We start from the raw sequence: 13913 nt of genomic DNA, 5'->3' as shown, positions 1-13913 counted from the left end.
TTTCTCATGGGATGACATCTTCCTTAATGTTTACCTCAGGGATAATAGAACATATAGGGGAAGCAAAATGTGTAGCAAACACAATTTATTTGTCAGCAAGTAAGAAGGTAAAGGTATGATAACTAATAGATTACCAGCTCAAGGAATGGTGTAAGGAAGATGTTTTCCAAGTCGTCTTATATAGAAAGAGGGTTACAATACTGAGAGCAAAGAAGCAGATGGAACATTTTTCAATTTATGAATCCAGAAAAGTCTTGGAAATAGGATGCTTGCTAAAATGAACATCATAAAACATTTAGACTGCTTAGCTGCTTTCCTGGAAACAGACAGCACTTCTTAGAAAGCATTCTTCTATTTCATCCATTTCATTCAGCAATGTTGATTGAGTAACTACTGTGAATAGGTAAGATGATACCCTGGCCACATATTCTGGTAGAAATGACAGTTAATACTAAAAAGGTAAATACCTAATACACATTTAGGTAGTGAGAAGTTTTAGGAGAAGAATAAAGCAGGGTAAGAGGGAGAGAGTCTGGGTCAGGATTAGCAGTTGTCTGCTATTTTACATCAGGGGTCTCTGAGAAGGTGACATTGAAACACAGATCCGAGTCTGTGCCTTTAAATCTATGGAAAAATTGTTCTGGACAAGTGAAAAGCAAATTTAAAGGACCTGTAGTGGGAACAGACTCCATGTATTTTGGAAACCGTAAGATCCATGTCCCTGGAGTAAAGTGGGGAAAGGGAAAATGGTAAGAATTGAGTTTGGAGAGGGAGGTGTAGGGCCTTGTAGTAGGCCAAGGAACAAAATTTGGACTACAGCCTAAATATTATGAGAAGTCACTGGAGCATTTTGAGCAGTGGTGTTCTGTGATCTGGTTAACATTAAAAAAAAATCACCTGTCTGCTGTGTTGAGCCTGGATTATAACAGAGAAAAGGAAAGGGCCATGTAGGAGGCTACCACAATGGTGCTAGTGAACAATGCTGCAGCTGTAGTCACTGAAGATGTGGTAAGTGGTTGTATTGAGCTTGTATTTTGGAGGTATACTCTGATGGACCAGGCGTGGTGGATAAAAAAAATAGAAAAAGTAAAAATCAAAAGTGACAAGGAGGGGGTTTTGGTGGAGCTCCTGGATTAATAGCGATGTCATTTCCAGATATGGGAAATACTGTATAGGGAGTGGGTTGGGTAAGGAGTGGTGGGGCTGAGGATAAGAGTTTTGTTTTGGATTCATTAGATTGAGAAATCTGTCAGACTTATAAGTGCAAAGATCTATGAACTCTGATCTTAGGAGAGAGGTTGGACGTAGAGATATAAATTTGGGACCGTATAGACTGAATTATTATATAGATAATATTTTAATCATAGGCTTAGATAAAGATCATTAGGAAGTTGTTGTTGCTAAAGAAGAGAGTTGAAAACAGAGACCCAATTCAGCCCAACATTGTGAGATGGGGAAGAGGAAAAGAAGCCAGCAAAGAAGAGTGAGAAAGAATGGACATGAGGATGGAATGAAACCTGAGAGAGTGTGGTATCCTAGAAAACGAAGGAAGAAGGCAGCACCAATAGCAAAGATTTATACTTTCCTATGTCAGACAGTAGGCTTTTGTTTCTTTCCTCTTGTTAACATTTTAACTTGGTTTAGAATGCTATTTTTCTAACACATTTGTGTAGAAATTACAATCATGATTTCAGACTTGACTTATGCCCAAGTGTCTGCGCCTCTGCTGAGTTGTAAGGGAGTCTGTCTAATAAAAATATATACCTGACCTGTTACCTGGCACAAAGTAAGTGCTCAGTAAATATCTGTTGAATAAAAATGTTCTCTAAATATCTGAGCTTTTACAGTATGCAACCAACCCACACAGGAAAAACAGTGTGTTTTCTCCTTCTAGGATTTTGGTGGGCGCTAAGAAACCAGCTCATACTTCTATCTGTAGTACATCTTTTGCTCTCTTGCCTTTCATGCCACCGTCATGCTAGGTGTAAGCATAGTTTTCTTCCTCAGTGGTCAGCGTTCCTTCTGTGGTGGAAATTTAGGCATTTTCCAATTTTTTTCTGACTCCAGTTGAAATATAAGTTGCTGTTTCCATTCTTTTTTGTTACAAAAAAATATGTTCTTTTGTAAAATACCTTTCATCATAATTCATTTGAAAAAAGGAAATTCACCATTTTTGGTTTTTGCTTCTACTTTTATCTGTATTTCCTGCTTCTCTTCTTTTGCTATTGCTCTTTAATGTAAACTTCGGCTGCTGCGGACGTCTTGTCTTACAGAACATTTTCGTACAAATGTTCTATAGTTAAAAGAGGAAGGAAATTAAGAATGTAGAATACCTTCAGCGTGCAGCCACTGTGCACTTTGTCTTATATGCTATTTTATTTAGTCCTCAAACGTCTGTAGGGGAGGAACTGTTAAGTCTCTTTTTGCAGGCCAGGAAGCTAAGAATCAGAGAGGTGGTGTGGTGAGTGGGTGCTGGGGACAGCAGAGCTCATTATTTGTTCACTGCACCATTCTGCCTTGCGAAGTACTTGAAAAAAATGCCGTGAAATTTTGATGTGCGGGAGTTTGTTGAGTTCGTGCAGTCTGTCAGATACCACAGTAGGTGACAGGGATTCAAAGGCAAACAGATCTGGCCCTTGTCCTGGGGGAACCCAGTCTCACATGAGAGACAGAAATACAAGCAAATGGTTGTATCAGTGGCCCTTGATCTTTTTGTTCATAGGATCCCTTTACATTTTCAAAAATTATTGAGGTCCTCAAATGTCTTTTGTTTATATGAGTTCCTTCAATATTTATAGTATTAGAAATTAAAATTGAGAAATTTAAAATATTTATTGATTCATTAAAAATAACAAGAAACCCATATTATAAGCTAAGATAAATATTTTTTATAAACAATAACTATAATTTGCAAACCTCCAAAAATGTTTAGTGAGAAGGGAGGCATTGATAGTCTAACCTAGACAGATTAGATTAGGTTTAATTTGTAATGGGCCAGCTCTTTCTAGGAGAAACTCAAGGTTCATCCAGCCCTGTTCCACCTGCAAATTGGAAACTCTGTTTTGGAAAACCGTGGGAGAAGCCCTTCCTCCATTTACCGGAGGTTGTGTTCTGAGTGTTACAGTCAGTGTGGACAGCTTTTCCCCAAAGGCTGGCATTGTGATAAGAGAACACGTGGGAAAGTGACTGTAATTTAAATTTCCTACAGCTCAATAGCATTTAAAGAAAATTCCACACATTTTAATTGATCACATTACTTTGGACTTAGTATTTTGCAGTGCATCTTTCTAACAATTGATTTTTTAAATCTTTCTTTTTTAAAAATTTAATTGTATTTTAATTTCTGGGATACATGCGCAGGACATGCAGGTTTGTTACATAGGTAAATGTGTGCCATGGTGGTTTGTTGCACCTATCAACCTATCACCTAGGTATTAAGCCCCGCATGCATTAGCTGTTTATCCTGAAGCTCTCCCTCCCCCTGCCCTCCCCAGACAGGCCCCAGTGTGTGTTGTTCCTCTCCCAGTGTCCATGTGTTCTCATCGTTCAGTTCCCACTTATAAGTGAGAACATGTGGTGTTTCGCTTTCTGTTCCTGTGTTAGTTTGCTGAGGATAATGGCTTCCACCTCCATCCATGTCGCTGCAAAGGACATTATGTTGTTCCTTTTTATGGCTGGATAGTATTCCATGGTGTGTATGTGCCACATTTTCTTTATCCAGTCTATCATTGATGGGCATTTGGGTTGATTCCATGTCTTTGCTATTGTGAATAGTGCTGCAATGAACATACGCATACATGTAGGAATCTTCAAATCCTGGCGGTTGTTTCTATGGAATTACTGCACAGAATGCTCTCATAGGTTTTGTTTTTTCCCACCTTCCCATCCATCTTTATTTTTTTCATGTTCCCCGTGGCCTTTTTTCCTTTTCCTTTCTGCTTCGTATTTACTTATATTTCAAGTCTGCCCATATTTCAAGGCAATGATGAGTGGGAAGTGCTATGTAGGACTCAGCTGGAGACAGGTGAAGAAGCAGAAGGGTATGGTTCCTAGGGAGCTGTACTTGTGCGGAGACACACAGAATCATGCCTTTAATTGAAGTGTAACTTATCAACAAATGCCTCTGAGGCCATTGGCACAGTGACGCTTTAAGGTCAAGATCATCTTTTATTTCCAAGTGCGTTTTAGTCTTCTGACCATCATCAGCAGAACAGAAATCACTCCGTGCATTCTGGAGATGATAGGCAGTTTATCCGGTTCAATATACCTGATAAGGAAATAGCAGCATTACTGTGCTACTAGATGTCAGTATACTTATTGAGTTTCCCATTTTATGATATGTACCTCACTTGAAGTGTTTGGCCCCCCACTTCCCTTTAATTTGAATAATTAGTGTCCTTCAACTCCATTTATGGACACAGGTCATAGAATATAATCCTCTAATTCATTTGTGAGGACAAATGTTTCAACAGGGTGGGTAGATAGGGAGACACACTTTCAGTATCAGTATTTTCTCCTGGAGAAGACATGATTCTTGAATTCAGCTGTCTTCATTATGGATCATGGGAATACTTAGGTTCCAGGGATTCTAGAGAGTGTGATCTTTTAGGCTGAACCGAGTTGCAGTGCACGGCAGTTCAGTGGGGAGAGGGGAGTGATTCAAGTTTACTGGCTCCCTCTGGGCTCATGGAACCCTAACTCCTGGTCTCCCAGGTCACAAGGCTAAAGGAGCAAAAGAGAGTGTGTGCTGTGTGTTTGTCAGCATGACTTTGGAAACATTTGGATTGTGAGTTAATTTTATATGAAAGAACATATTATGCTTACACAGCTTTTTTTCCCTTTTTTTTCTTCTATGACCTGCAAATAGTCTCTACACATTGGTTACTTCTTTTGGCATTTTATAGCTAACATTGATGGTATTTTCCCCCCTTTTCTTTGTTTTGCCCTTCCAGCTTTACCTTTTTTCCCCCCTTGGCTTCCTTTTCCTCTCTGATGTTTGCTTTTTCCCTTTATTGCCATATCATTTTCATTTTTTCTTATTACATTTTCTCCTCCTACTCCTTCCCTGTGCTACCTGGATCGGCCTCTTTTTTCCTTCATTTCCCATATTTTATTCATTCCTTACCAGTGAAAATATAGATTATAGGGTTAGTAGTACAGAAATTGAGGGTTGAGTAGTTACATTCTAAATGAGCATGAGAGCCAGCGAATATGATTCTGATTAAAAAAAAAAACAAAAAACCTTTTACCAAACACTTGCTTAACAGTGTGATTTACATGAAGTATGTAAGTTTTTGTCTGAATATACTTAAACATATTTACTTAAATTTAAGATGTGAACTTTAACCTGTGTAATTTACACAAGTTGCAGTTTAATTAACATAATTTACTATAATTTAACATAAGATCCTTTATTGGCAGCATCACTGCACTACTGTATTGTGCTTGGAGACTGGCTATATAATGAGCTTCTTGCTATTTTTGTATGCAGCTGTCTGTGAAAATGGATGTCAGAATGGTGGACGTTGCATCGGACCCAACCGCTGTGCTTGTGTTTATGGGTTCACTGGTCCACAGTGTGAAAGAGGTAAGAAGAGAAATGAGACTTTACTTTCTGAAGAAGTCTATTTTATTGTAAAAATGTATAATTTTTTGCTATTCAATGAAGATTCTGCTAATGAAATTATATTTTTACTCTTCTTTGATTATGTCTCTAAGTTGAATGGTAAGATTTTGAGACATAGCTAATAGTGGCAGAAGTGTCTCAACTTTTTCCACCAGTGAACTCAGTTTGGGCGGCCAACTCTGGGGCTATGGTTCTAGGGTAATTTTGAGTGAGTGACTGATGGCAAATTCTAATAATGTGCTTAATTCAAATTAGGAGGCATTGTTGAAAGTACTGCTTCTGTTAAAAATGAAATAGTGTCAAGTTATCTTTGGCTGCAAACCCCACAAAATCTGACATAAATTGTCCTAAGCAATAAGGAAATGTATAACATTTCACAACAAAAAGTCCCGAGCTAGTGGGCCTCAGGTAGGATGTGATCAAGGCTTTTACCCTGTTACTCTGTTTCTCTTGACCCTGCCCTCCTTTATGTTTCACTTTTTGTCCTAGCCTGAACTTCTTTGTGCTTGTAAAATGGCTGTCAGCAGTCAATAAGGAAACAAACATGTTTCCTCTTCACCTCTTGAGACAGAAAACATCTCCTCCAACTGTGGGCCAGCAATAGCCTCCAGAGACACTTTGTATGCTGCCTGGTTTAAGCTTGAGTTTTTAAAATAGTTCATGGCAAAGTGGAGGGTGGTGGTGGTAATATGTTTGATGTAGACTTACTAGGACCTGTCGTTGCAGCAGGAGATGATTTAAGCTTCCCCAGAGTCACATGGAAGGGATGATTGGGTATCTGAAGCCAGTAGAGCTTCCTTTGGGTAAGAGAAAAGGGGTGGAGGGATGGATGCTGGGTAGGCATCCTGCATTGTCCAACTTATTCATATAAATGGTTAGTCAAGCCAATGTGAAACCAATTTACTATGATTTGAATAGCAGTTAAACTCATGACCTATATAGACTGCTGAAAATCTCTGGCATTGATCCCTCATTATGGATCATGGGAATATTTATGTTTCAAGGATTCTAGAGAGTGTGATCTTTTAGGTTGAGCTGAGTTGCGGTGCAGGGCAGTGCAGTGGGGAGAGGGGAGTGGCTCAAGTTTGCTGGCTCCCTCTAGGCCAGCGGAAGCCTGACTCCTGGTCTCCCAGGTCACAAGTGCAAAGGAGCAAAAGAGTGTGTGTGCTGCGTGTAAGATATCTAAAATAATGTCCTGATGGTAAACAGTTTCATGACATATCAAGAAGTTAAACTTTGTAAAGTGTGATAAATAACTAGCATCGAGCCATAACAGTAAAAACAAACTTGAGCTAAAATTAATATTACATAATCATTCATTGTTATTTACATCCTCAGTGCTTTTTTCCAGAGCTTGTTGTGGCATCGAGTTATACAGCACTTTCTTTATTGTGAAACTAGAATATATGAAATTATGTCAATGAAATATTACAGATAAGTAGGGGTTAAGGTTTATATACGTATAGAAGCTTTGAGTCGTGAAAAAGCCTTATATTTTAAAAATTATACTCATTACCCTGACAAAACTTCATCTTGCTTTTCAAGTTTAACCTGGAGAAGAAACTGAGAAATTACAATTATTTGGTGAAGTTTGAAAAGTAAAATCTTTTTCACATACATTTGGATGTATGTATACATCAAGATATTTTTATTATTTTTAATGTAATTGAGATTTCTTGGGACTGAAGTACATTCCACAAATGATAGAGTTTAATGTTACACTTAGGATGAATTTAAATGTCTTTACCAGATGCTTTTATTTGGGAAAGAAAAATTAATTATGAAATGTTAGCATAAAAAGATAAATTATTCAGAATGGAATAACACACATTTCTTAGATAACGCTAAGTTTATTTGAACATCATAGAATGTAGAATAAATTTAAAATTTCAAACATAATCATAATCGGTAGAGATGATCTTCATTTTTCTGGGAGTCATGTAAACTTTGTAGCTCTTTCATCCTGAAGCAGATTTCAAAGTCAATTTGTAATTGGCAAAGAAATTGGGTGAGTAGTTTCAACTCAGAGGCTTCCAGGAATTACGTCATTATTCTTCAACAGTTATTCATTCATTAGATTTGTTAGTCCTTACTAAATTTCTGAGATTTCAATAAAGACTTACATATATTTTACATGTACAGTAGCATGTTTTCCGAAAAAAATTATAAGATTAATTAGTTAATGGATTACCCTTGGGATATTTTTAAAATGTTGGTTTGTTTCTTAAAAGTCTTATTACTACTCTTCAGATGGAAGTTCTAAAGCTTCATTTCTTTCAAAGAAGGAGTTAGCAAGTTGCACTCTTAGATAGCAACCATGAACTTTAATATTTTAAAGAGATGTTTTAAATTGAATTTATACATGTATAATAACCCATTCTACTAAAAATGAAGTTCCTAATTTTTTTCAAGAAACATTGTGTCTGTGTAGATGCAAAAAGAGTAACTCACTTACGTTGAGGTTGGTGAGTAAGCTCATGTGCCCTGTTAGCGTTTAAAGTTTATATATATATTTTTAAATTACTGAATTTCAAAATATATGTTCTTTGTTATCTTAATAAAAAGACCTTTGTAAAATCAGAGATATTTGTTCCTCCTCCTAATGTAGAACACATAATTTCTCTTTAAATTGGCCTTCTGGGATCAGTCATATGATAAAACATGGCTGCTTTTCTAGCTATCTGGGCTTTTGGCAGACTGGTTTCCAGACGCAGAGACTGAGTAGTAACCAATGGCTGGCATGATTATGGTATTCAACTTGAGTCTGAGTGTGGGTAACCTGAACTTCTTTGCAGTTCTCTTTTCACACTTGCTGATATGTACAATGACCTTTTATACTTAGCATCAACAAAAAAAAAAAGAGTTCTTGTGGTTACAGGCTAATTGTAAAATGCAGACAGCTCATTTGTGGCCATAGCATATGAAGGTACTCAATTCTTTATGTATCTCTTTCCAAACAAATGTAATTTGAAAAAAAATAAATATCTCACTTAATATACACTTGAGATTAAACAGAAATGGAGTCAGCATTCGATGGTAAGACCTGATGGGTTTTTTCCCTAACACTTAAAATGTACCTTATGTTTTATCAGTAGAAACTTGGAGAGGGTGGGTAGACAAGACATAGATTTACCTGAGGAATTTCTGAACCAAATAGATGATTACTTGATCACAAATGTGGCCTGTCTAGAGTCCTTCTTTCAACTTTTTTGACTTAAAGGATTGTTGAAATCTTTTGTAATGGAATTTTCTTTGAAGTTTATATAAGGCTCATCTGTTAGAAATATATCCCAGACCCTTTTAAGTAATACATAAACTACTACTACAAATGGTTTTTATCATGTAAACATGACTTCCTTAAAATAGTATGCAAATTGTGTAAAATTTCAAATAATCTGATGCTTAGTAACATTTCCTTTAAAATGTACATTTTTTTAGTACAACTTAAAGGAAAAAGGGACTAGAAAATTATTTGTTAATTATTGACATTTTAAAGAAAAATGACTTTTGTTAATCTGCATCTTCAGTGGAATTAAAGGTGAGATCAAGTTGCAAATGTTAGAGTTCAAAAAATCTAAACTTTCAAGCCTTTATGTAAAATGAAAATAGATTGATTTCTATTTAGGTTACCTTTTATGAAATCATCCAGTTATAGACCTAATGCGTGAACCCAGGTCTAAAAGCGTGCTGAGAATGAGTCACTCCATCTCTGCCTGGATATCTCTAGTCAGGGGCTCTCACTCACTCACCCCATCATGAAACAGTCCTGCTCATCATCAGAGTCCTGCTTGCTGGAACTCTGCATTATTCTGCTGCTGTCCAACCAGGACATTTAGCAGATGTGTAAGATCCCATATAGTCTAATTCAGTGGGAAGATGATGATGACAACTTCTCTGAAAGGAGTCAACCACAACCTGCCACTCAGGTGTGCATGCTGGCAACTTGGCGTCTAATTATAAACTCTTTAATTATTGTATACATTTTTATTTATTCACCCACACTTCAGGAAGTAAAGTAACTGTAATAGCCATTAAATCTACTTAGACCTTACCCAAATCCTCCAAGAGTAGGTGTAAAGATGGACAAATTTGGATTTTCCTGAATTCTGAGAATAATGTATACCCAGACTCAAGTTCGTTTAGAAATAACTGATATACTTGTTAATCCAATGGACTTGGAATGTATTATAAAGTATTCAGGGTGATTGTACAGCTTATGAACATTCAAGTAACATAGCAAATTAGTAGTATGACCAGGAATATAGGGAATATGGTGACGAGAACAAGCTGGTATTACATAGAATTCTATACCCAGTGAATTTGATACTTTCAAGAAATGTATGAACAATGTTTTTAAGAAAATAAGTTCCATTGTAATTTTCTGTTTTAAAATGTAATGCATGTTTATTATAAAGTAATTTAGAAATAAAACAAGATGAAAGATGAGAATCCAATTATTCATAATTCCTACACAGGATTAATTACCGTTAATGTCTTGGAGACTATAACGTGCACTGCACGTTGTAATAACACAAAAGGACAAGCAAGATATAAGAGTAAGATATACGTGCTTTGGGGTGTTTACTTCAATTTACCTTTTTAACCACAAATTAGAATATACAAGAGTGTAACTAAACTAATTTTTAAAATAAATATTTAATATTTATTCATCCAATATTTGTTGAGTACTCTTAAAGTATTAGGCTAAGTACTTGGAACTTGAGTTATAAGAAAAACAAATATATGCTTCTTATTAATGAGAAGCAAATTATTGAAAAACTAGTCATCTACTTTACACATGAGGATGCAATAAGACACAGTAAATACCGTAATAGGAGTAGGAACAAAAAGTAAGAGAGCTCTGAAATGCTCACTAATGCAGGACAAATTACAAAAGTCTTTCTTTCAGTCAAATGAATGTAGAATGAAAAAACATAGCTTACTACAGTGGGAAAAACAGTATCAGACTAATTCCTGAGATATATCATGATTAAATCTTATACTAATGTTATTTAAACTCCATAATTCATGACCAATTACCCTAATTACTAAGCTGATATTTATTTTGCAGAAATAAAATGTCTCCCTTTTTCTTGCACTCTGAAGATTTAGTAGAATGAAAATTACAATAAGCAGAGAGAGAATGTTACCAACTGCAGATGTCAGACTCGCATGTACCCTCAGGCACACACACACACACACACATATTTCTGCACTTGTGAGGCCGTTAAGAAGAGCATTTTATAACCTTGCACTCTCTAAGCTAAACTTAGCCTTAAATGGGCATCAGAGAAATACCAAAAGATCTGTGGGAACTTAACTTTTTGGCACTAGCTCAGTTGATACCCTTATCTTGAATGCCATTAAGAACAGAGGGAAAGAAAATTAGAGAAGGAAAAGCAGACAGTGGGAAGTGGAAGAAAAAGAGGGGAAGGAGAAAATGAAGTCTGATAAGAAAAGAGAGATGTAATGCTAGACGAGAAGTGGAGACGCTTGGTGTTGTATAAAGGAAGGACTTAAATCAGGGAGAAAAATCAATTCACTGATTGATCTACCTGGGAGAGGCCAGGCTTTCACTTCTTAATCCTTAATTTAAGACTCTGCTGTTTAGATCTGTAAAATAAGACTGAACTTTTGGCAGCCCAGTAGATCCTGATATTTTATTCTCTTTTGAACAAAAGCAGTGTGAATCTCATTTATTCCAGCTCTTTCTTTGATTTTGGTTTATCTACCTACAGGCAGGGAAACCTGCAATATAAAATACAAAGGCTAGAATATTTTATATTTTTAACTCCATAAATATTTTTTCTTGTTTTCCTGTTTCAACATCGGATTAAAAGACATTAGAGGTTAATTGGTGTAGAAACTGGGCAAAACTACCAGACACACACAAATTAAATGTAATCAGTTGTTATTATATAGAATTTACTCAAAAGTAATTAAATCAGATGTGCATGTATATGGGGGAAGTTATGTAACAAATACTGTATATTTCAAAAGTTACAAATTCTTAAATAACTCCTGTCTCCAGGGGTTTCAGATAAACAGTTGTGGACCCATAATCACCTCACAGATTCGTTGGAAAGATTAAAAGCAATAATGTGTTAAGCACCTGACACACAATAGGCAGTGTGCCTGACACATGGTAAGCTTCCACTAAGTGTTACTTGTTGTATTTTTAGAACACAGGCTGTAGTCAAAATCAAAGCTTAATATTAAAACCTATGTAACTTTAGAAATGTGATTGCCCTATCTGATGCCTGTTTGTACATATATAATATATATCTATTATGTTAACTTTGAATCATTTTTGCGAAGATTGAATGATATAATGCCTGGCATCCAATAAATGAAATAAATAATGGTCATTAATGCTAATATCGTTTTAAGAGGACTCCCCAGTTATCAAAATGATAGATGTGGTGGCTGGTTATTAGAAATAGAATATTCGAAAATGGACTCTCAAATGGGAGAAAAAAGAATGTTGCGACCTATTTAAGTCATACAAATAAGGCTTGATGATGTTTTTATTGACAGTGGAAAGACTTAGAATAAAGTGGATACTTTAAGAGAAGTTCACAATCCTGAGATGAGATTTAAACAAGAAATGAAGTGCCGTGGCCTGTGTCTAGCACAGAGTTAACTGCTCAATAAATGATCAGCTATAATTTAAAAATTAAGCCAAGATCTGATACGCTTTTTTTTTTTTTTTTTGAGACGGGTTCCTGCTCTGTTGCCCAGGGTGGAGTGCAGTGGCGTGATCTTGGCTCACTGCAATCTCCGCCTCCCCGGTTCAAACTATTCTCCTGCCTCAGCCTCCTGAGTAGCTGGGATTACAGGCATGCGCCACCACCCCTGCTAATATTTTTGTACTTTTAATAGAGATGGGGTTTTGCCACGTTGGCCAGGCTGGTCTCAAACTCCTGACCTCAGGTGATCCACCCGCCTCGGCCTCCGAAAGTGCTGGGATTACAGGCTTAAGCCACTGCGCCTGGCCTGATATGCTGTCTTAGATAAAATTGTCCTAATGGGTGAGAGAGAGACTATTTCAGGATCTCTGGGACATCAGTTGTGAACAGCGTAAGTTTCACTATTTTACCTTTTGTGGGATTTTTGGTAACGGTACAGATTGACTGGAAAATATTGTATATCATTATTATGACCTTGTTTTTATGCAGTTGAATTAGACCCTACTTATCTTGTTTTGACATGTTTTTATTGTAAATGTCAGTGTTCCTATTAGTACTCATTACTTAACTGGTCTTTTGAAAATGTCTTAGTTTGCCCTTTTCCTATACACAAGTTAGTACAGTTTACAGTGTAACTCATATATAGGTAGAGTTTACTTAAGCCAAGTACTTGTAATCTATAGATTTGCATATTGCTAAATCTGAATGAAGAAGTAGGTCAGAGAGTTTTTCAAACAGTACAGAGATGAGTCCATCTGTGATACTTTCTTTGACCACCCTACCTTCCTACCCCCATCTTATTTATTGGGCAAAACTAAGGCAGTCTGTCCTGTCGTTTTACCTGCCATATATCCATTCCTCTAGAATAGCTCTTTTCATTGTGTTGTGACTGTGTATTTGCTTGGCTGTAGGCCTCTTAAGAGCAGAGATACTTTTCTAAAATTGCCTTTGTGTTTCTTATACTCCACACAGTGCAGCATAATGGAAGACGCATCATACATGTGACTGCATAAACTTATGGGGGATTCCAAGTAGAAGAAATAGGATGAAAATAAGTATAGAGATAATAAAGGTCCTTGAATGTTCACAGAGATTAATCATTTCGTGTGGTTGTAATACACAGTTAGTGAAAGGAAAGAGTAGATGATGAGGCTGGAAAAATAGACACAGACCTTAATTTACAAAGTCTGAAATGCTGGAGTCAAGAGGCTGCCCTCTATACCCTCAAGTAGGCACTGAGTAGAGGAGCTATGAATGACTTGTATGCTTGAAAGCAGTTCTCCACAAACGTCATTCTGGAGTGGCAAACAAAATAGAATGAAGGGTGGAATCTCTTAGAACTCACTGCATGTCTGCTAGATTAAATTTGTATAATATTTCACTAGGATTATGATTTATGTGTACAAAACTTAGATTTTTGATATAAATTGGAAATTATATAATTTGGAGGGAAGATAACATTTACTGAACTTTTGCTATGATAAATACTTTAGAGGAATTAATATTTTTAACAACCCAAAATATTTTTTAACATAACACCATGAATAAAAAAATGGAGGTAAAAAGAAGCGAAGCAATTTTCTCATGTTAACAGCTAA

The 13913-nt window shown here is 36.3% G+C and overlaps 1 protein-coding gene across 1 annotated transcript in view; it reads left to right on the top strand.

The window, feature by feature from the left end:
* Window positions 1-13913, top strand: part of FBN2 (fibrillin 2) — a 279981-nt gene that overhangs the window by 13454 nt on the left and 252614 nt on the right. The window contains exon 5 of the mRNA XM_016953727.4: window positions 5492-5587. Coding sequence (XP_016809216.3) covers window positions 5492-5587 — 96 coding nt within the window. The remainder of the gene's footprint in view (window positions 1-5491; window positions 5588-13913) is intronic.

This window comes from Pan troglodytes, chromosome 4 (assembly GCF_028858775.2).
Source record: "Pan troglodytes isolate AG18354 chromosome 4, NHGRI_mPanTro3-v2.0_pri, whole genome shotgun sequence".
Lineage (NCBI taxonomy): Eukaryota > Metazoa > Chordata > Mammalia > Primates > Hominidae > Pan > Pan troglodytes.
This window is presented reverse-complemented; position numbering and strand designations above follow the sequence as displayed.